Source organism: Pteronotus mesoamericanus, unplaced genomic scaffold (genome assembly GCF_021234165.1).
Source record: "Pteronotus mesoamericanus isolate MK-2021 breed Mesoamerican mustached bat unplaced genomic scaffold, CSHL_Meso_final contig_221, whole genome shotgun sequence".
NCBI classification, from domain to species: Eukaryota; Metazoa; Chordata; class Mammalia; order Chiroptera; family Mormoopidae; genus Pteronotus; species Pteronotus mesoamericanus.
Window position 1 is genome coordinate 18,239,312 of NW_026555092.1, and position 21,880 is coordinate 18,261,191.

At 53.2% G+C, this 21,880-nt stretch overlaps 1 protein-coding gene across 3 annotated transcripts; it reads left to right on the forward strand.

Annotated features, from left to right (window-relative positions):
- The first annotated feature begins 264 nt into the window (after positions 1-264).
- IPO13 (importin 13) lies at positions 265-20,316 on the forward strand. 3 transcript variants are annotated; one of them, XM_054572099.1, is made up of 20 exons: positions 265-997; positions 2,747-3,483; positions 8,702-8,842; positions 8,959-9,100; positions 9,202-9,368; positions 9,565-9,685; positions 9,772-9,919; positions 10,396-10,577; positions 10,657-10,683; positions 10,856-10,990; positions 11,178-11,321; positions 12,579-12,659; positions 13,455-13,592; positions 13,782-13,878; positions 16,846-16,898; positions 19,170-19,236; positions 19,325-19,383; positions 19,535-19,624; positions 19,885-20,066; positions 20,155-20,316. In XM_054572099.1, exons 1-20 carry the CDS (start codon positions 914-916, stop codon positions 20,249-20,251), a joined length of 2,892 nt encoding a protein of 963 aa, XP_054428074.1. In that variant the 5' UTR covers positions 265-913; the 3' UTR covers positions 20,252-20,316. The 3 variants fall into 3 exon arrangements, 2 of the variants coding, with proteins under 2 accessions (XP_054428074.1, XP_054428075.1); XM_054572100.1 differs by lacking the exon at positions 265-997 and adding an exon at positions 1,558-1,792; XR_008528995.1 differs by lacking the exons at positions 16,846-16,898; positions 19,885-20,066; positions 20,155-20,316 and having other exon boundaries at positions 19,535-19,597.
- Positions 20,317-21,880: the final 1,564 nt, after the last annotated feature.

The window sequence follows — 21,880 nt, forward strand, 5'->3', positions numbered from 1 at the left end:
GCGGGACCTCGGCTCGGCGAGGTCCTCGCACGGCAAGCCGCTCCGTCGCCTGCTCGGTGGCGCGCGGACTGCCGCGAGGACAGGACCAAAGACCCGGAATGAGTTTTCGCGCAGTTCCGCTGGACCTGGCCGGGCTGTGCCGGGCCGGGCCGGGTCAGGGTAGGCGCGGAGGAGGGACGGGGCCTGAGTTGTTAGTGCCAGGAACAGGCGCTCCGGGCAGCCCGCGCCTCCCTGAGGTCCCCGCCCCGTCCCGGCCGGGCTGGCTTGCCTGTCAGTCACTGGGGCGGAGGCAGCGGCGGTAGCGGGGCCAGAGCCGGGCGGTGAGAAGAGCGCGGGCCAGGCCGAGCGGAGGGGACCTGCCACAGCCCCTCAACCTTACGGACTCTACGCCCCAGGCTGTCGAAGCTGCACCCCCGCGCTTCGTTGGATCGCCTTCCGTAACCCGCGAAGGGCTCTCTCTCTCCCCCGTGACCTCCCACCCCAGTGACCTCCTCATTGGACCTAGGAGTGCTCTCAGACGAGGGTGTTGTGGGTACAGGCCCTCGACCCTGTGACCCCTCACGGCCAAGGGCTCGGTTTTCCCCATAGGCCTCCCTCCCCTATGACTCCGTCCTCACAGATTCTGGAAACAGAGCGGTGACCTGCCACTAGGAGCCCCGTCTGAGAACTCACGGACGGCCCCCTCCTCGGGGTCCCCTTCAGTGGGTCTCCTAAGAGCACCCCTCTTGGTTTGTGGCAAACCCCCCACCCCCAACGAGGTGGGGAGGCCTCGGCAGCCATGCCAACCTTGGGTCCCCTGTCACCGCATCACTTCCTGGGCACCCAAGCCGGGGTCTAGCAAGGGGGGCCAGCAGCCAAAGGGCTGGGGCAGGAGAAGGTCAGGGTCCACCTCCCTGCTGGGGAGGGAGCAAAAATGGACCGGCGGGAGGAGCAACCGGGGGCTGCCGGGGCTGGAGCAGCACCAGCCTTGGACTTCACTGTGGAGAACGTGGAGAAGGTATGAGGGCCCTGGGGTGGGCACTCCAGTGACAGAGCAGAAGTTCTGGGCGCTGACACTAATGCCAGAGCCCAGGTCTGGGCTGGGTGCCCGCTGGGATGGTGCCCCCAGGACATCTGGCCTTTGCTGTCTCTCTGGGCAAGCAGGGCAGCAGTGTTACAGTGTCCTAATGGGCTATATTTGGCTTCCCTGAGACGCGGGTCCTCTGTGGATAGATACTCTAGGGGCTTGGGATGGTCTCTCCAGAGTGCTGATGGCTTAGACCTGCAGCCAGATTGGCTGTTCACCAGCTCCGTGGGAACTGCATGAGCGGTGCAGTAAGAAGCCAGGAACTCGGGAGACCTGCAGCTCAGTCCCCAGTAACCGTGCCATCCTGGAGCCTTTCTGTTGAACCAGGGGCTCAGGAAATAATCTGGGACTAAAACAATCTGGGTTATGTTTTCACTCTTTCTTGCAGAAGGGTCCTTTATTGTATGGAAGCCAGGCAGGAGTATGGCTGGCACCCTTTGTTTTGTGCTGGGGCCAGGAGGCCTGGTACTGCTGTCAGCCTGGGGGTTCTTTCCTGCTCGTCTGCCCATATAGCTTCCTGCCGTGGCCCTCCCAGATTCCCTCACTGCCCAGTCCGTCTTTTCTGAAAACCGCCTCTCTGGATCTCTTCTGAGTTCTGCCCCCAGAGGCCTGGAATGCAGAAAGGCATCCCCCTTCCCGGGATGAATGGGGCTACCTTGATGGAAAATAGGGAAGAGTAGCAGACCCTCATTTGTTATTCTTGAGCCCTGTTCGCCATGCCAAATGGTGAGGATGCTTCCCTTCTGCTTCTGTTCTCTGTCTGCCTCTGCATCCCTGAGCAACCGAACAGGGACAGTGGCCGTACCTGGCTGTCGGAGGGACAGACAGAGCTAAGCCTGCTTGGATGGAGACTGCTTAGGGGTCAGAGTCCTAGTCTCACTCTTCCACCCCCTGGGGCTACACAGTGTTGGCGTGGTGGCGTACTGTTGCATGTGCTACCAGGGAGATAAATCTGTTTTCTTACTGTGTGAAGTCCCAATGGAATTGGGACCCTGGGGAATTCAGCTAGTTGAGAGCTCCAGGCTAGCCATTTGCCAGGGCTGCAGGCTAAGCCTCTGGACCAGCTTTTTTGGACCCTCTCACGCACTGTCCGAGGGGTTTTCTCACCCCCTTTTCCAGTATGTTTCTGCCCAAGGGCTGCCTGGCAAAGTCTTAGCCCTTCTCAGATTTCACACTGGCTTTGGTGCCAGCATCTGGAGTGACCTAGGGACGATCCTGGGGGAGCTGAATGGAGCTTTTTGAGTTGATGGGAACAGCTGTGCCTGGGAGGGTCAGGGCCTCTCAGGCTGTTTCATGCTCTCTTCAGGCTTAGCTTCATCCCTGTGGAGCCATTCGTTCCACCTGGGCCCTGCCCTTTACCTCGCATGCCTCCCCTTTGGTGGGTTCAGTCTCCTCTTTTTTGGGGTGCGTTTGCTTTCTTTTGGAGGTTCACTCTTTGGACCCATGATGTTTTGCTGTAAGGAGAAGAGGATATGATAGAGCATGGACAAAGTTCAGGCTCTCAAGATATCAGCAGGACCCCAGGCCCAGGAAACTGCAGAGCCTTGAGCTCTCCCTTTCTGCTCAGCCCCCCAGTCAGAAAGAGAGAGCAGTCTTGCAGGACCAAGTCACGCCTTCTTTTCTGGGCTCTGGCAGGATCCAGAGTGGCCAGCACCTGCTCAATCCTGTGCTGTCCTGCAGGCGCTGCACCAGCTCTACTACGACCCCAACATTGAGAACAAGAACCTGGCTCAGAAGTGGCTGATGCAGGCCCAGGTCTCCCCACAGGCCTGGCACTTCAGCTGGCAGCTACTGCAGCCCGACAAGGTGCCTGAGATCCAGTACTTTGGGGCCAGTGCCCTGCACATCAAGATCTCTCGCTACTGGAGTGACATCCCTACTGACCAGTATGAAAGTCTAAAGGCACAGCTCTTCACCCAGATCACCCGCTTTGCCAGTGGTTCCAAGATTGTGCTGACTCGGCTGTGTGTGGCGCTGGCCTCGCTGGCTCTCAGCATGATGCCTGACGCTTGGCCATGTGCTGTGGCAGATATGGTACGACTCTTCCAGGCTGAGGACTCACCAGTGGATGGCCAGGGTCGCTGCCTGGCTCTACTAGAGCTGCTGACAGTGCTGCCTGAGGAATTTCAGACCAGTCGCCTGCCCCAGTATCGCAAAGGCCTGGTGCGGACCAGCCTGGCAGTGGAGTGTGGGGCTGTCTTTCCATTGCTGGAGCAGCTGCTGCAGCAGCCCAGCTCACCCAGCTGTGTGCGTCAGAAGGTGCTCAAGTGCTTTTCCAGCTGGGTGCAGCTGGAGGTGCCGCTGCAGGACTGCGAGGCGCTCATTCAAGCTGCCTTCACTGCCCTGCAGGACTCGGAGCTCTTCGATAGCAGTGTGGAGGCCATTGTCAATGCCATCTCACAGCCCGATGCCCAGAGGTGAGCTGGTCCCCACCTTTCCAAAGAGGGACAGTGTGCTCAGGCAGCCACACGTCCATCCATCCATCTGTTCAATAAATTAATGGAGTGCCTACTGAGTGTGTGGTCCTATGCTGGAGATCCAGCAAGGAACCCATCAAGACATGGTCTCTGTCCCATGGTTCAGAGAGGGAGACAGACATTAAACAACTAACCATCCAATGAATTATTCAATTAAAATAGTTGACTCTCTTTCTTTCAGCCAAATTATGGCTATTCTGACCCTTACCATACTGCAAATCTGTTTTTTGCATTTCCACTGCCACTATTCTAGTCTAAGCTCTCGTCACCTCCTCCCAGGTTACTGTAGAGCTTTTCTCACCAGTCCCCTGGTTTTTACTCTTAAACCCTTCATTGTCTACACAGCTGCCACAGTGATCTTTTGAGAATGAGCTTCTAATCTTTCCTTTCTGCTCAGAACCCTTCAGTGGCTTCTCACTGCTCTTGGGATAAAGTTCAGAATCCTTAATGTGATTCACAGAGATGCTGCACAGTATGGCATCTCCAGCCTCATCTCATGCCATGCTCCTGGCTTTCTTCACTCTTACAGTCTTTTCAATTCCTTGAATGTCCCACGCTCCACCTAGGCTCTGAACCATCACGTGTACTTGACATATCACCTCTGCCTCAGCTTAAACCTCACGTCCTCAATGATTTTTAAGACTAAGTTTGGTTTCTCTATCATTTTATCTCAGCGCTCCCAGTATTTTTCCTTCTTAGCCCATAACAGGGTTTCATTATAAATTAATGCGTGTCTCCTCATTAGTCTCTCAGCTCTGCGAGGATAGGCACTCTGTCATTTGATTTTGTTACATTGTGCCTGGCAGCACTTGGTGGTATTCAATACTTTTTGAACGAATGAAAACTAGGAGTTGCCTGAGCGAGGAGGGGTAGGAGCAGGGGTGGGAGAGGTTGGGGGGCGGAGGGAGTGGTGCAGGCTTCAGGAGCTACGGCAGGTGCAGAGGCCTGTGGTGGCAGCACCATGGTGCATTTAAGGACTCAAACGAAGGTAAGTAAGAGTAGTAAGGTGTTTGTTCAGCAACTGTTTCTTAAGCACCTGTTTGTGCGTTGGGCCCTGTGCTGAGCACTAGGCGCATAAAGATAGATGGGTTGATTTCGGCAAGTTAGGAGCTCATAACCTAGTGGATACATAAATGGGCAAGCATAGTCAAAGTGATAAATACTTTACTGGGGAGAGCAGAAGAGGCTGTAAGAGCCTAGAATGGGCAGTTAACCCAGTCTGTGGGTTGTGAAGGGTTTCCCGAGGAGGTGACAACAGAGCTGTGCTTTGAAGGCTATGTAAGAGTTGGTCACATGGAGGTGATGGATGTGGTGAGGACATTTCAGACATGAAAGGCAAGGGCGTGAGGGAGCCTGGTGAGTGCATGTGATTAGGCAGCAGGGCTTAAGGACCAGCTGTAGGAAATCTGGGCTCAGATCATGTAAGACCTTTTCAGCCAGCTTAAGATTTCAATCTTCATCCTGAGGATGATACAAAGATTTTAAGCAGAGAAAATGGCATGATGAGATTTTTGGGATAAGGTGCGTTGGCCCGGGCAAGACTGGAGGCCTGACACTAACATTTCAGATGCGGGGCTTTGGGAGCCCTTCGCAGAGTTGGAGGGGAAAACAGCACTGAAAGAGAAAGCGTAGGGAAGTGGTTAATGGCTGGCCTGGCATTAATCACATCTGAGTTTGAATCGTACATGGTCCATTTTCTAGATCTGAGACCTTGGGTGAGCCACGTTTAGGCCTCAGTTTCCTCATCAGTAAAACGGGTGTTATCACATCGACCTCACAGAGTTTTAAAGATTTAAATAGGATAATGTGCACAGGGCCTGTGTCTGGTATTTTGTAAAGAATATTTTGTTATGGGGGTAATAAAACAATGTCTGTGGAAGGTAGGGCATGGTTCCAGCGCACTCCATAAACTGCAGTTGCTGGTATTGAATATCATTATTGCATTTGCAGTTAGTATGATGCTTTTTGCCTGGTTTCGCAGGTTTTCCAACCTAAGTTGGGTACCCAGTCCCAGGTGAAGGCCTTTCTTGGCAGCCTGAAGCTCAAGTGCTGGCTGGGCTCAGACAGTTAGGTAAGGGGAATTGGCCACTGCCAGTGCGTGGGTGATGTAGGATGTCCTTGGATACACCCAGGTTTACCCGCCCAGCCAGTCTCCAGGGCTTTGGCAGGTAATTGATGCCTCTTCTCTGAACGAATGAGCAAGCTAGAAGCCAGTGAGGGAACCCACAGCCTCCTGAGCGCCCATTGGCTGCAGCTCCCTTTGTTGCTTAGCAACTCTTCCCATTTTCAGCTCTGCTCCTGGATCTCTAATTGCAGGTCTGGGCTGAGCTCAGTGTGAGTGGCAGCTAAGGAGTCCCAGCAGCCCTGCCCCAGCAGCTCAAGCTAACTGACTGGAATCAGCCCTCTTGAACCCAGTCTCAGCCATGGCCCTAAAGACATCCTCTCTTATGTCCCTCCCCCAAACCTAGAAACTTCTGGGGCCTTCAGGTTTGTTTTCCTGTCTACTTCCAGGTCTCAGGCATAGGTGCCCAGGGGTAGAAAATCTATGCAAGAGTTTTGCCAGTGGGTGGGCTACACCCAGCCCAGAGTCAGAGTTGAACCTCACTCCATTCTTGTCTAGTTTCCTGGCTTTGGCTTGAGAAAGTCACCTTTAGTGGTTTTGACTCCTGGCTCATCCAGCCACTGCCTTACCCAGGTTTCCCGACATCACCGTCCCCTCGGCTAAGTTTGTGCTCCAACCACCCTTTCGCGTCTCTTCCACAGGTGCTTCTGCTTGCCGGGCTCTCTCAACTTTGAAATGTTTTTTTTTTCCCCCTGTAATATGTTTTTAATTCTGGAAAAACTTTTCATTGGTGGCTGGGGGAGGAGAGAAGGTGAATTAGACAGGCTCTTGGATGCCCCCATCAATTAGGACTTGAGATAGGGGCTGTGATCAGCATAGATCCTTTGGGGGAATTCAGGTTGAACCCTGAAAGAGAAGCAGATCTGCAGCAGTATAAGGGCCTTTCTCAGCCTGGAACCTATCTCTAAGTTTCTGTATGACCTTGAGTAATAATCTGAGTCCTTCTGGACTATGTTGTCCTTGACTTACTATAAGGCTCAGATGAGACCAATTAAGAACCTTCATTGAGGACCAACTGAGTACATGAATTCCGGCAGGTGTGAGGGAGCTTTGGCATACAGTAGGGGTGCTGTGAGGGTAGGGCACTACCTCCTGCCTGCATCTCAGCCGCTGGGGAGCTCACGGGTCGTGGCCTTGGCTGTGCCTCCACTCTTTGTGCCAGAGTCTGGCCTGAAGGTGCCCATTGTCTGATGGTACAGCCCGTGTCAGGGTCATGAGACTGAAGCTATCCCAGCTGTCTCTAGGCAGCGCCCTCTGGGGCTGTCTCTGAGCTGGGGATATGCTGGCATGGATGTCTTATCTCACCAGAATTGGGATGTGGAGGCCAACATATTGGGCTGGTTGCCTCTGATCACATCTTACCCCTAAGGTTATAAGGCTGCCTACCTAGCAACCTGCTTGGAGTAAGTCAGATAGAACTCCTTCTGAACACTCAGTATCCCCCCGCCCCCTCACCTCTCCATAGATTGGTATGGTGACACTATGATTGACAGCAGAGGAGTCCCAAGCATCTTATCCCTCCTGAGAGCATCACTTCCTCTGCTTAATCTGATCTCCGTAGAGCAAGCTACTGGGGAGGAGGCTAGTGGATGGAGCTAGCCTTCTCTCAGTCTCTTTTGAGGACTTTGCTTCCTCTGCTCCTCCTTCGGGGATCACTGTGCTTCAGAGCCCTGATCTGAACTGTCTTCTTTTCTTTCATTCAACACTTTCTTCCTGAGCAATTCTCCAGCTATTCTCTGATGACTCCAAAATCGATGTCTCTTTCTCTAACCTCTCTGTTGGGTTTCATGTTTTTATTTATATCCAAATCTCTGGATGCTATTACCTGCATATCTCATCAGGTACCCCTGATTAAACATGCCTAACACTGAACATATCACTTTCCAGCCTCCGATTAAATTTGTTACTGCACCACCACCCCCCACGCCCAGCCAGGTCTCAGTAAATAGGCCCGCTCTCTACCTAGTTGTTTAGCCAGTAACCTGAGACTTGTCCCTGACTCTTTCCCATCTTCACGTCAAGTCCTGTTCATTTTGCCTCTTAGCTCCCTGATTTCATCATCTACTCTCCCTTCCTACTGCCACCAGAGTACGTAGGACTTAGAATTTGGTAGGGGCTGGAGTGGAAGGTGGAGATTGTTGCTCCTAGGAGCTGTCGCTGCCTTTTAAAGCCTCTCACAGAGTTCCTGAGCCTGTGTTAACTCTTCTTTCTCCATCCTCTTCAGCCTCCTTGAACAGTAGAGCTGCTACTATAAAGTACCCAATGCTTGGTAGCTTTAAACAACAGAAATTTAGTGTCTCGCAGCTGTGGAGGCTAGAGGTTTGAAATCAAGGTGTTAGCTCCCTCTGAAATCCATAGAAGAATCCTTCCTTCCTCCGCCCAGCTTCTGGTGGTTTGTTGGCCCTCTTTGGTGTTCCTTGGCATGCAGCTATGTAAGTCGAATTTCTGCCTTTGTTGGCACATGTTATTCTCCCTGCAGGTGTCTGTCTTCACATGGGTGTATTTTCATAAGGACACCAGTCATATTGTATTAGGGCCTCCCCTACTCTAACCTTATCTGCAATGACCCTATTTCCAAATAACGTCACATTCTGAGGCACTAGAATGACTTAACTAGAGGTTAAGACTTCAACATATCTTTCTTGGGGGGGGAACACTTCAACCTATAACAATCTGCCCTCTGGATGCCCAAATTTATGTCCTTCCCACATGAAAAGTACATTTACCTCATCCGAAACTCCCCCAAAGTCTTAATGCATTCCAGCATCAATTCTAAGTCTAATAGGAAGACACAATTCAACCCATAATTCTGACACTATGCTTCCTTTCCAGTGTTGTCCTGGAGGTCTCTGACCTAAGGTTCTTCCCAAATGGGCAGCATCAAAGCTGCCATATAGGCTCTGACCTCTTTTTTTGCTTTGCATCTGATGTGGGGAGGGGGGCTTTAATGGAAGACAAGGAGCATGTACCTTTCTTTCAAATCTGATGAGGGATGGACAAGCAGCTCTGATGGGTGTCTTCCCCTCATGCCTCCAGGTATGTGAACACACTCCTGAAACTCATCCCACTGGTGCTGGGACTGCAGGATCAACTGCGACAGGCAGTGCAGAATGGGGACATGGAGACCTCCCATGGCATCTGTCGCATTGCTGTGGCCCTGGGCGAGAACCACTCTCGGTGAGGAGTGGGGCGGCTGGGGGTAGAATTTGGGGTACTCTAAGGGGGAAGAGCGGTCATGGAGGCCCCTTGGGGGCAGTGGAGTACTCTAACTAACTCTGTCTCCTCCCTCCCAGAGCCTTGCTGGACCAAGTGGAGCACTGGCAGAGCTTCCTGGCCCTTGTCAACATGATCATGTTCTGCACGGGTATCCCTGGCCACTATCCTGTCAATGAGACCACCAGCTCCCTGACGCTCACCTTCTGGTATACACTTCAGGTGTGTCTATGGGACCTCCGGCAGGAAGGGGCCATGATGAAAGAAGGTGTACTTCGGTGGCTGCTGGTGAGGTGACTAATACTCTTCCCTGGCTCTCTCAGGACGACATTCTGTCCTTTGAGGCAGAGAAGCAGGCTGTGTACCAGCAGGTGTACCGGCCGGTCTACTTCCAGCTGGTGGATGTGCTTCTGCACAAGGCCCAGTTCCCTTCTGACGAGGAGTATGGATTTTGGTCCTCAGACGAGAAGGAGCAGTTCCGAATTTACAGGTGATGGTAGCAGGCCAGTGCTAGCCCTAACCGGAGTCCTGAAATCACGAAGGCAATGAGGGGAGGGGCCCAAGGCCAGGCTTTCTGAATCCTGGGACTCCTTCCTCTATTCTCTAAGTTTTGAGGGGACCAGGGTGGGCTCCTGGGCTTGGGGGCAGGATGCGGGCTGTGTACAAGGCCTTCATCTGCTTCTTAGGGTGGACATCTCAGACACGCTCATGTATGTTTATGAGATGCTGGGGGCCGAGCTGCTCAGCAACCTTTATGACAAGCTGGGTCGTTTGCTCACCAGCTCAGAGGAGCCCTACTCCTGGCAGGTACCCCCCAAGCCTGATTCCCTCAGCCCGCTCAGATCCGTCACACCCCGCTCTTCAGCCACGCCAGTGACACCCTCTTTCCCCAGCACACAGAGGCCCTGCTCTATGGCTTCCAATCCATCGCAGAGACCATTGACGTCAACTATTCTGATGTGGTGCCTGGGCTCATTGGCCTCATTCCACGGATCAGCATCAGCAATGTGCAGCTGGCAGACACCGTCATGTTCACCATTGGTGAGACTTGGTACACACCCATGAGCCCATTCTCAGAGCCGTAGGTATCCATCCCAGCTATAGCCAGCCTGCTGGGTCCTATCCAAAATGAGAGAGACACACACGCCCACACACACAGTGTTGCAGCCAACGAACTGTCCTGGCACATCGAGGGGTCCTTCCTACTGGGTGTGTTGAGCTGCCTTTCAGAGAGGCTAGTTCACTGCAAGGGGGATAGCAGTGCTGGGCCTCTACTGAGTAACTGCTCCCTGCTTCTCAGCTTTAAGGATAATGCTTAATCCTTATATTTGGATATATAAGGATTACATTTGGATAATGTAATCCTTATATTAATCCATGCATATTTGCCCATTCAGTCCTCTGAATGAGCAGCACCCTATGCTGGGGGCTGCAACCTGACCCTGCTTGGGAGCTCTGCCTGCCTCACAGGGACATGACCTGCCTCAGATGTCCTCCCCTCTCCCTTCTTCCCCCAGGAGCTCTATCTGAGTGGCTGGCTGACCACCCCGTCATGATCAACAGTGTTCTGCCCCTCGTACTGCACGCCCTAGGCAATCCCGAGCTCTCTGTCTCTTCTGTGTCCACCCTCAAGAAGATCTGCCGAGAATGCAAGTATGACCTGCCACCCTATGCTGCCAACATCGTGGCTGTCTCCCAGGTATGCAAGTGTCCTGGGTGGACCTGGGCCTTGGGGCACACCGCTGCTCTGATACCATATTTCTTCTTTTTATCCCCAGGATGTGCTCATGAAGCAGATCCACAAGGTGAGCTCAAAAGTTTCTAGGGGGTTCCCTGGGGATATTGCAAGAACCTACAGAAATACTGTCTTCTGCCTTGTTTCCTATTCTCTGTTCTTGGAAGCTTCCCCAATTGGTTCCTTCTCCCGACCCACAGCCAGGTGTGTCCAGGACTGACCCTCCCTGTTCTGTCCCACAGACGAGTCAGTGCATGTGGCTGATGCAGGCCCTGGGCTTCCTGCTGTCGGCCCTGCAGGTGGAGGAGATCCTTAAGAACCTGCACTTGCTCATCTCACCCTATATCCAGCAGCTAGAGAAGCTGGCAGAGGAGATAGTGAGTGAGCTTGGGTGGAGTGTGTGCGTGTGTGGGGGGGGAGGGAGGGGCAAGGGCGGGATCCTGGGGCTTCCCTTTGTGTGGGCTATGCTGCTGAGGGGTGCGGTTGGAGCTGGCAGTCAGGACTGGGGCTGGGGGTCCAAGCTGGGGCTGGGAGATCCAGAGCTTGGTCTGCTTCTCTCCGCAGCCCAATCCCTCCAACAAGCTGGCCATTGTCCACATCCTGGGACTTCTCTCCAACCTCTTCACCACGCTGGACGTCAGTCATCATGAGGATGATCATGAGGGCTCTGAGCTCCGGAAGCTGCCAGTGCCACAGGGACCCAACCCCGTGGGTGATGTTGTCATTGCCATTGCCCCCACCCCCAACCCTGTGGGAATGTCATTGTCACCTCCAATTCTATGGGTAATATCGTCATTGTTCCCTGGGGCATGATGCACTCGGTCCTCTAACCCTGTGAGCGATCCTGTCATTGCCCCCCACCCTGTGGGGAGTGATGTGATTGTCTCACCCTGTGGGTGATGTCTCTGTCCCCAGCCCAACTCTGGTGATGTCATTGCAGTTCCTTCACATCATAGGGGACACTGACATTATCCTTCATGATGTAATTATGGGCCCCGTTTAACCCCCAACTCTGGGCCTTCTACTTCAGCATTCACTGTCCCCTGTGGGCACCAAGGATACTTACGTGTCCTCCATGGAAGAGTTCTTACCTTCAAGTTGCTCCCAGCCTAGCCGAAATACATGTAAACAGTTACAAAGCATTGTGATAAGTGCCATGGTAAGCTCGGGCACAGGGCGTTGGGTGACCACTTAGAAGCTGTTTGATCTGGAGCAAGCCTCAGCTTCCCACTCAAAACTCTGAATATCAGAATATTGGCTTGCTCATCTCACAGAACTTCCAGGTAGCAGACATGGGCTTGAGTGAAAGCACTTGGCATACTGTGAAGTTTTGTACAAATGTGAGGGACTGCTTTAGCATTGTCCCTAGTACCCCCTTCAGTGTCTTCTCCTGGAGAAGAGGAAGCCACAGTGTCCTGACCCCTCTACTCAGCCCCCTACCCCAGTTCCAGTTACCCTTCGGCTCCAGATAAATCTCTTCCAGAGACCACTTCTTCCTCTGTAGCAGTCGTCATCCTCCTGGGACCTCATTCTGCTCTCTGCTCCTTCATCTGTGCATCCCGTGGAGCTGTCTAACCCAGGCCTATCTGGGTGAGACAGTGTCTCCAGTTCGGGGTCTAGCCCATAGGCTTTTGACAATAAGAGTCTTACTGAGCAGAAATGGATGGGAAGTAATTTCCTTAAAGTGACAATGTTTTAATAATCTTACAAAGCACTTGTAATGTCCCTGCTTTGCAACTTAAGGCTGCTTCTGAGAGGATCCCTAGAATTCAAATAACCTCTTTCATTCATGGGGCTTTGAGCAAACACTACATCCACCAGGGTTTCATGCACTGAGTCTTCAATATGCAGTCTGGCATGAAAGCTTTGCCTTTGAACTCCTGGCCTATCTCCTACTCCATGTCCTTCCCGGGGCGGGGGGTGACAGTGCTGGTGGGAGCATCTTACTTCTCCCTGTGTCTCCAGGTGGTAGTGGTGCTGCAGCAGGTCTTCCAGCTTATCCAGAAGGTGCTGAGCAAATGGCTGAATGATGCCCAGGTGGTGGAGGTGAGCCCTGGCCCTTGCTCTCTGTCCCATGGTGGCTTTCCTCAGAGGTAGAGCAGGAGGAAGATGTCGCTGCCCCACTTAAGCTTGCGATCCTCTGGCAGCAGTAAAGGTGGCAAATCCTTCCCATAGTACAAGGAATCGTTTGGGAAGACATTCAGAACTTTCCAGTATCACAAGAAGCGCTCAACCAAAGGACTACGATGTTGTGGCTGAGTGACAGTCAGGGATCCACTTGCATATCAGAGACCTGCCTTTGGTCTCTTTTCAATTCAGGATTTTGTTGCTGTTGCTGCTCCCAGAGAGGAAATGGTGCAGATGTAAGTAGGAAGGGTAGAGTTACAAAGTTCCGCCCTGTGCCCCTCTGCAAAGGGCCTTTTTGCCTCCTGCCTTTCAGGATGAGGGTCAGACTTGTTTACCTTCCTGGGTTCGCAAAGCCAGGGAAGGCTTTTAGGTAAGGGCCTCTTCTTAGGCCTCCTCCATGCTGGGCCTCCAGTCTGTTCCAGTTGATTGTAACTTGCTGACCGGGGCCCCTTTCCTTTTTTTTTTTCCTAATTGAAATATATTTGGCATAGAACAGTGTGTAAATTTAAGGTATACAAATGTTGATTTGATACATTTCTATATTATAACATGATACAGTTGCCACTATAGTGATCATTAGCACCTCTATCACATCACATAATTAGTGGTTCTTTTTAGGGGGTTAGAATAATTAAGATCTAGTCTCTTGGCAAGTTTGATGATTATAACACAATGTTGTTTTCTATTTCACGGGCCCCTTTGCTTCCTCCCAAGGCGGTGTGCGCTATTTTCGAGAAGTCCGTTAAGACGCTGTTGGATGACTTTGCCCCCATGGTGCCGCAGCTGTGTGAGATGCTGGGTCGGATGTATAGCACCATCCCCCAGGCCTCTGCTCTTGACCTCACTCGACAGGTGGGCCTTCTAATTGGGACAGCAATTTCTAGATTTCCTCCTAGTCAGAGATCTGTCTGACCCAGGATGGGGTCGGCGGTGAGGGGGCTGGAGGGCTGCCCTGGCAGAGGTCCTCACCTGCATTCCAGGGATGCTGGCCTGTCCTGTGAGACAGGGCCTCGCTGACCAGCGTTCCCTGCTTTGTTGTAGCTGGTCCACATCTTTGCTCAGGAGCCTGCCCACTTTCCCCCAATCGAGGCCCTCTTCCTGCTCGTCACCTCCGTCACACTCACTCTCTTCCAGCAAGGTAGGTCCTGCCCAGGGTCTGTGCTGCTGCCGCCACTGCCACTGCCTCTGCTTCCCCGACTGGGGAGCCAAAGCTGCCCACTCTGTTCTCCTCTGTCCCCTGAGTTGCACATGCGACTTGATGGCACACTTACGGGATCAAACACAGCATAACTGTCACCTTACAAGTAGCTGACACCTTAGGTTGAAGTGGATAAGAGAGTGAGTGATGTCTTATACTGGCATGCTGGGCTCAGGGCCAGTCTGGATGACGGGGAACGTGGGGCCAGAAGCTCTGAAGGGCTTACGGTGCCGGGCTGGCTCCTTTCCTTTGGGATACAATTAAAAGTAGAAAGAGCACAGGGTTTGAAATCAGCTACACCCAGATTCTAAGCTCATCACCACCAACTAGTTGTGTGACCTTGGGCAAGTCACTTACCTTTGCAGAGCCTTTGTTTCCATATCTGTGAAATGGAGGTATGTTATACTTGATAGGATTGTTTTAGGCAATAAAGTAGCATCCTTTGGGCCCTTGGCTTGAGGTTTTTGCACACAAAGTACTCCGCGAGTGCTGATTCCTTTCCCTGCATCGAGGTTTATTCCCTTCCAGGCCAAATGCCTATGGCTGTGGTCCTACCCCCCACCCCCCATTCACTGTGGCCCTTAGCCTGAGGGAGTTGGGAAAAGGGGGCTCCAGGCTTCCCCTGCTGTCTCACCAGGCTTCTAACTTGGAAGAGAAGCAGCACTGCTCTCTACCAGCCTCCTGAATCTTGCCTGAACTCCTGGTCGCAGGTGCGAGGCTTGCAGGGGTCTCAGCTGGAGCCAGAGTGTTCTCTGCTGTGACCTCAGTGTCTGGTCACATGATGCTGGCCTCTGCTCCGGTGGGCTACGGGGAGGTCCAAAGTGGGGAGAAACCTGAGCCGGACGCCCGGATGGGGTCATCCTCCACTCTGCTCCTTTCACCCCTCGTAGCCAGCTGGGGCCAAGTCCTGACGGTCCTGGCTGCCGATTGTCCCGCAGTCTGCCCGCCTCCCCGCCCTCCACGGCAAAGTCTCAGTACAGGGTGTCTGCAGCACCTCAGCGATCTTCTACCTGGTTTTCCTGACATCTGCCCTTCTCTCCAACCTGCACCCTGCAGCTGTCATGTTCTTTATGAAACACACATCTAAGCATTTTCCCTGCCTGGCTTAAACCCCTTTCATTGCTCCCCATTGCCCTCAGGCTATCATCCCATTCCTACCCACGCGATGCAGCTCCTGCACACCTCTCTCCGTCCGCCCCTGCCAGCCTCCCCGTGACTCCAGAAGTCCAGCCACATGGACTCTTCCCTTACCAAGTCCCATTTGAGCCCTGTGCCTTGCTTCTCTGACTGGAATGCCCAAAGCCCTCTGCTGGGTGAACTCTCACTCCTTCATGCCTTACCCATGCGTCATTCTTCAGAAGCTTCTATGAGGCAGAATCGGGTGCCTCTAACTGTGCTAAAACTGCATCATGTACACACTGCTGATACAGCACCAGTTACACTCAGTAGTTGGCCTTTGTGTCTGTCTCTGTCCCTAGACTAAGCCTCTCCAGGGCAAGGCTGGGTCTCTTCTCTCTGCATCCCCAGTGTCGAGAATGAGGCCAGCACAGAGCAGGCATCAGACGCTGTTGAAGAAAGGAGGCTGAGGGCTCCCTGCCCTTGGGACCTTTCTTCCTCACTGTCTGGCTTACCTCTAGCAGGGCGGCTCTTGAATGTCGAACCCGTTGTCTGCAGTGGGACCAAGGAATGGGGCGCATTGGGCCTCACTTTCCAGGACTTGAGTAACTCAGGGCTCAGGTGTGAAAGGGGTGGGTTTTATCAGTGGTTCCTCGTAGCCTGGAGAAGAAAGCAAGGAAGAGATTATTATCTGCTTTCCAGTGGGGAAACTGAGTGTGGCTTGCGCAAGATCACACAGCTCCTTAGTGGTGTCTCAGGCAGGTGTTCCTGCCGTGCCCCCTCTTGAGAGTGGAGTGGCCCAGGCAGGAGCTCCAGGCGCATGCCTTATCCTTGCCACAGATGTCATCAGAACTGGAGGCAGAATATTGTCCAGTATCCTATTTGTTGGGCTTGTTGGTTGTCTTGAAGGACAGGATGGTCCCCTTACCTGCATGCTGCCCCAGTCTTGCCATCCCTTCCACGGGCTCTGCCCTCCCACTGTACCATGGGGCAACCCATTAGCTGGGTTCCCTGTTTCTTCATGGCAGGCGATGGTGGGAACCGGTCCTCAGCCCTGAGCCTGGCCCTCTACTGGGTCCGTGTCCATGTGGAGGGGCTTTGCTGGATGGGACTTTCATTTTTGGCCTCAAGATGCAGCTTCTTTCCCTAGGCCCTGCCAGGGGCTTGCCTGGCTGTCCGCACAGCATATTGGGCACTGTACTACCCAAGAAGGAGTCCTCTGGTTTAAGTGGACCCCGTAGGTTCCTTTCCATGGCCACAGCAAAAGCCCTAAGGCCATCGAAGTGAGGGGGCACCTGCCCAGGTCCCGATGCCCTGGTCATTTCAGGGTCTTCACCCAAGCCCCCAAAGGAGATACCAAGAACCAACCAGCCCTGCCTTCCCGTTCGATGGCTAGTGATGGGGAGGTATGTGCTAGGAAGCAGTGTAGAGCCACCCCAGCCTCCTGGAGGCTGAAGCAAGAGTGCGGGGGCTGCTTCTCCAGCTATGTGGAGTCCAGCGTTGCTCGAGCACCAAAGAGTCACTTGGGGGGCTGACCTGAGGAGGAGTGGGGAGTAGGTGGAAGGCCCCCTGGGAGGGAGCTGGGGCAGGCCCGTCCTTCACTTTGCCGTCTCTTTCTGTTGGGCTTCTCCCAGTTCATGGTTTTTGTATGTTTTGTTTCTTTATCTTGCTTCCTGCTGCTCATGTGCCCCCACGCTGTCTCCCTGCAGGCTCTCAGTCCCACATAACTATATGAGGTTGAGTTGCTGTTTGTATAATTTTTTCTTAAGTTCCATCTTTATTATATTTTAGGGCCCAGGGATCATCCTGATATTGTTGATTCATTTATGCAACTCCTGGCACAGGTGTGTTTTAGTTTTATTCATTCACGTTCTGTTCTCTCTCTTTCTCTTTCTCTTATGTTGAAATTCAATTTAAGCCTATTTTTAGCTTTCTGTTGACAAATTTTTTTTCTGTTCAGTTGAATAGAGTTTCTTCATCTGTTTCCGTGGAAGTTGACAATCCAACATCCTCCTTTAGTGCCCCTTTGCCTCAGCTAGCTCAGTCTTCCACAAGACCAGGGAGAGGCTGATCCCCAGGGAGGGAGCTGGGCTGGCCTGGAGTGGGTGGCGGAGGGAGGGGGTGGTATCTGCCCGGCAGCTCCTGTGTGGCTGGGATGCCCCAGAAGTTCAGGGGTAGGACTGGAGTTCAAGGGCCTGGGGTTCACTGTCCCCGTGCTCCTGCCGGGAACTGCCTGCCTCAGTGCCCCCAGCCTGCTCTTGAGAGGTAGGCTGGGAGGAGCTTCGAAGCGGGGGGGGGGGGGCGGAGATGAATGTGCTTTGGTGGAGCCCAGAGTTGGGCTGTTGGGCAGGTTGTGCTGCTGCTGGGAAGCGGGGTGCTGGCTCCATTGTGAGACTGTGTGAGGGTGTGTTTGTGTTTGGTGTGTGCCGGACCTCACTTCCTGTGTTTGAATTCGGTTTGGGAGGAACAGAAACCATGTAACTGCTGTAAGTAGTATGCGTATTATGTCGAATGTGTAATTGGAGTGTGGATATGTGCATCGATGAGTATTTTATGGTGATGTGTTGTAGACATTGATGGATTTTGAATGTTGATATGTGTGGGGAGCATGTGTGTGCTGGGCTGTGGGAAGCACTGTGTATTGTGGAGGATAGTATATATATTGTGGTATTGGTATGTCTGTATTAGGGTACGTATGTTTGGAAGAGACAGGTGTTGGGCTGTGGGAATGTGGGGTTAGTATAAGGGAGATCTGTGTGTTTCAGGGTTCCTGTGCATTGGGGGAATCCTGTGGGTTAATGTAAATAATGTGGGTTTTTGCTTAGCCATTCCACAAATATTTACTGAGGGTATATTACATGCTTGATACTCTGCTAGGTGCTGAGGATATAATGGTGAGCAGAAGTGGGTATGATTCTTCTACTCTTGTAACTTACAGTTTATTTGGGGGGCAGAGTGAAAGGAGTGGGGAATAGGGAGTGTGCTCTGGGCGTGGATGGATATGTGTGGGGGTATCTTTGAGGGTGTATCTTTGGGGTTAAGGGTATTTGAGTGTGCATTTGTAGATGGGGGTGTTGGGAGAGTACATGTGCTGGAAGGAAGACTGGATAGATTGCGGGTGTGGGTGTGGACATGGTTTTGGGGTGTGGGGGGTTGGGCGTGTGACTATGTAGTGAGGGTGTGTGGCCAGTGTGGAAATGTGGGAGAGTGCGTGTGTGTGTGAGGGGTGTGACAGAAGTGTGTTCGAGGGTAAGTAGGGTGTTTCAGTGGGGCTGCTTGTGGCGGTGCTTGCATGTGAGCGAACATGGCAGGCTGGAAGATATGTCAGGGGTTGGAGGGTTAGGGGTCCATGTCTTATGCGTTGGGAGGCTTCTGGGGAACAGCAGCGTTTGACAACTGCTGGAGCTGTGCAGAGCATCTCCTGTGACCTGAGGATGTGCCAGTCCTGTCCTGGTACCACTTGGGGTGGGCTCTCTGTCCCCACTGCTCCATCCACTCCCCCCACACGGCAACACGGCTCCTGGGATGGGCATGGCTGAGAAGGGCCTGGACACAGGGTGCCCTGGGTGAAAGCTGGAGCCATGGCTCCAAGGCTCCTGCCCTGCTTCTCCTCTTCCTGATCTGAAGGGCGTCCGCCGAATGACAGGACATGGGAGGGTGCTGTTGGGCTGTGTTCCAAGTCCAGCTGCCATCTCTTCTTCCTGGTGTCCTGTTAATAAACACAGCGGGCCTCAGCTACCTCTGTGAATCAAAGCAAAGTCACTGCTGGCCACCTGGAGCCTGCAGAAAGCTGGCCTTGATGGAGGGGCGAGGGGAAGGTGTTTGCTCAGGGGGTAACTTGGGACCCAAGCTGCCTGCTTTATGAACCCCCAACCTCTCTGATATATACCAGTGTATTCATGTACACACACCTGTACCTAGCGTTCCTTTGCTGCTTCTCTCCTGGCCTACTGAACCGTGGGGTGGTCTGGGAGCCCCAGAGATGGCCAGGTGGCTGGTTTTGGCATCCTCTGCCTGTGGTGCGTGAAGCTGGGCCCTGGGTGGCAGGTGGGGGGGGGGGGAGGATGGTCCTTGGAGCTGGCTGGGGCTGGGCTTACCAGCTCCACCTCCTGCAGGCTCTGAAGCGGAAGCCAGACCTGTTCCTGTGTGAACGGTTGGATGTCAAAGCCGTGTTCCAGTGCGGTAAGTGGGGCCAGCTGCACAAGTGGGCCTGGGGCCCCCTTGGGAGGATCCTTAGGCCCCATCTGATCTGCCTCTGCCTCTCCCACAGCTGTGCTGGCCCTCAAGTTCCCTGAGGCACCTACTGTCAAGGCCTCCTGTGGCTTCTTTGTGAGTGCCATGCTGACCCCTGACCCCACCACCTCTGTACCCAGCCCTGCCCTGCCCAGGACTCCAGAGGGTAGGGGTGTGGTACACAGGTCTTGTCTCCAGGATGAGGGTGGAGGGAACTGGGGCTGACAGGACTCTCCATCCTCTGCAGACAGAGCTACTGCCTCGATGTGGGGAAGTAGAACCCGTGGGAAAGGTAGTACAGGAGGACGGCCGTGTGCTGCTCATAGCAGTGCTGGAGGTGAGCTGGAGTGGGTGTGGCGGCTGCCCTTTTGGGAACCCTGAGCCTTTGCTTCCCTAAGCTCTCTGACTCTGTTTCTTCCTTATTTAAATGTCTGAAAGTTTTAAGAGTTTCCGTGAGGATCCGCTGGCTCTCAAAAAGCAGCATTCACTTATCTTACACAGTTTGGCTGAGGAACTGTCTGAGGGGGGTGGTGCGTGGCTTGGCACCTTTGCCGCAGAAGGGGAAAGGCCTATACACTGAGAACCCGTCTTCCTCAGGCCATTGGGGGCCAGGCCTCCCGCAGCCTCATGGACTGCTTTGCCGACATCCTGTTTGCTCTGAACAAACACTGCTTCAGCCTCCTGAGCATGTGGATCAAGGAGGCACTGCAGCCACCCGGTTTTCCCTCTGCCCGCCTCAGCCCTGAACAGAAGGACACCTTCAGCCAGCAGATCCTTCGGTGAGCAGAGCTGATGGGGCCTGGGCTCAGGTCTGGGAGAGGAGGTAGTGGTGGATGGTGCTAACTTGCTCTCCCTTTTCTCCTTCAGCGAGCGAGTGAACAAGAGGCGGGTAAAGGAGATGGTGAAGGAGTTCACACTGCTGTGCCGGGGGCTACATGGCACAGATTACACAGCTGACTACTGAGGGGCGTTCCTGTCCCACCCGCACCTCCTCACTCCTCCCTGTACCCAAAGAGTAAACCTGGACCCTCACTTCACTGTTGTCTCTGCTTCCTTTCTGCTGCCCCTACCACTTAACTGGGTGACCGCGGAAGGCCTGGGGGAAGGATGGAAGGATGCTTGGACCCAGGCCTTGGTAGGGAGTGGTGGAGCCAACCTCTAGCTCCTAGGGTGGAAGGAGCACTGCTGGAGCCAGCTGCTCCTAGGTTGCAGCCATTCAGGGCACTGCCTTTGCCCTTGGCATGGGGTGGGGACTGCAGCAGTATCAGCGCCCATCCCCTTTAAATTAGTCCTGGTGCTCATGAATGCATACATTTACTTAATCAACAGTGTTGAGTACTGGGCTCCTAGTTCTGCTTTGCCTTGTTCTGTCTAAACAAAGGCTGATCTAGTCCGTAGCTGCCATGCTAAGCTGGGAGAATGGGACCACTGAAGGAAGGCTGAAGAAATGGAGGAAGCTTCATTTCTGATGGGAATGGGAGGCTTCTGAGGTAGAGGACTTGGGACTTAGGCTGGAGGTCAGGTGAGGCTGGGTCCACTTGGGAGGGAAGAACTGGAGAATGGCTTTGTGTTCCACGGTAGGCTTCTGGTGTTGGGTAATGGAGGCAGCCAAACTTGCACATGGTTGGGAAGAGATGTAGAAAGTGGAAATGAGCGTGTGTGGAAGGAGGTATTGTAGACCGCAGTGGAAGAGGAAGACAGGACCTAGCGTTGTCTGTGTACCTGAGACTCACCCACTCTGCGGTACGTGCCCAGCCGGCCGTGGTCAGGGCTTCGTCAGCACCAGGGACAGCTCCTTCCTGTGGCTCTCCTCCTTTTGCAGGGTTCCCTTTCTGTCAGTCAAAGTTCCACCTTGGGGGGGCCCCTCAGGCACCACAGTCTCCTCCTCTGTAAGGTCTGAGGAACAGGTCTGGGTTCTCCCCACTCCCTTCCATGAGCCTGAGTCTCCTCAGAGGTGATAGAACTAGTTACTTTTAGATTCGTCCCCTTCCCCTACTCTTTTCCCCAACTTTGCACAAATTCTGTGTCCATTCTTCATTCTTGCTCTCTCTTTTTCCATGCCAGCCTTTCCTGTGCCATCCCCTGAGGCCATCCCGTCCCCTCTCCCCTACCCCTTTCTCACCTTACTCTTGATTTCTCACTTAGTTCTCTTTCCCTACTACATGCTATCAAGTGTCTTCTTGCTCTGCTGCTGCTGCTCCCCCATGGCCAATGTAGCACATATAAGTTAGGAGAATGAGAAGTCAAAAAGCCCAGCTTCTGAAATCAGACCTGGGTTTGGTACTGATTGTGCCACTAACTTGCTGTATCTTATTAGACTGGCGTAGCTTCTTTGAAACTCAGTTTCCTCACCTGTAAATTGGGACAATTCTTACTTCGAAGACTGTAAACTCTAAGAATGTAGTGCCTGGTGAACAGTAAGTGCTCAATGTTTGCCTCATTGACCGACTGTGAGGATAATAGCAATGCTTTTAGCTCATGTGATATGCGAAGGACTACTTTGTAAAGTTTTATGTCTGAATTGTTTTGAATCAACAATCCTATTAGGAGTGCTATTGCTACAAGCCCGATTCTGCGGGTAAGGAAACAGCCA

Excerpts from the sequence above, each read along its gene's own strand:
- IPO13 (XM_054572099.1), top strand. The coding sequence starts at position 914 with ATGGACCGGCGGGAGGAGCAACCGGGGGCTGCCGGGGCTGGAGCAGCA. Across the intron at positions 10,991-11,177 it reads AGAAGCTGGCAGAGGAGATA|CCCAATCCCTCCAACAAGCT; the intron begins GTGAGTGAGCTT and ends TTCTCTCCGCAG. Across the intron at positions 19,625-19,884 it reads TGCTCATAGCAGTGCTGGAG|GCCATTGGGGGCCAGGCCTC; the intron begins GTGAGCTGGAGT and ends CGTCTTCCTCAG.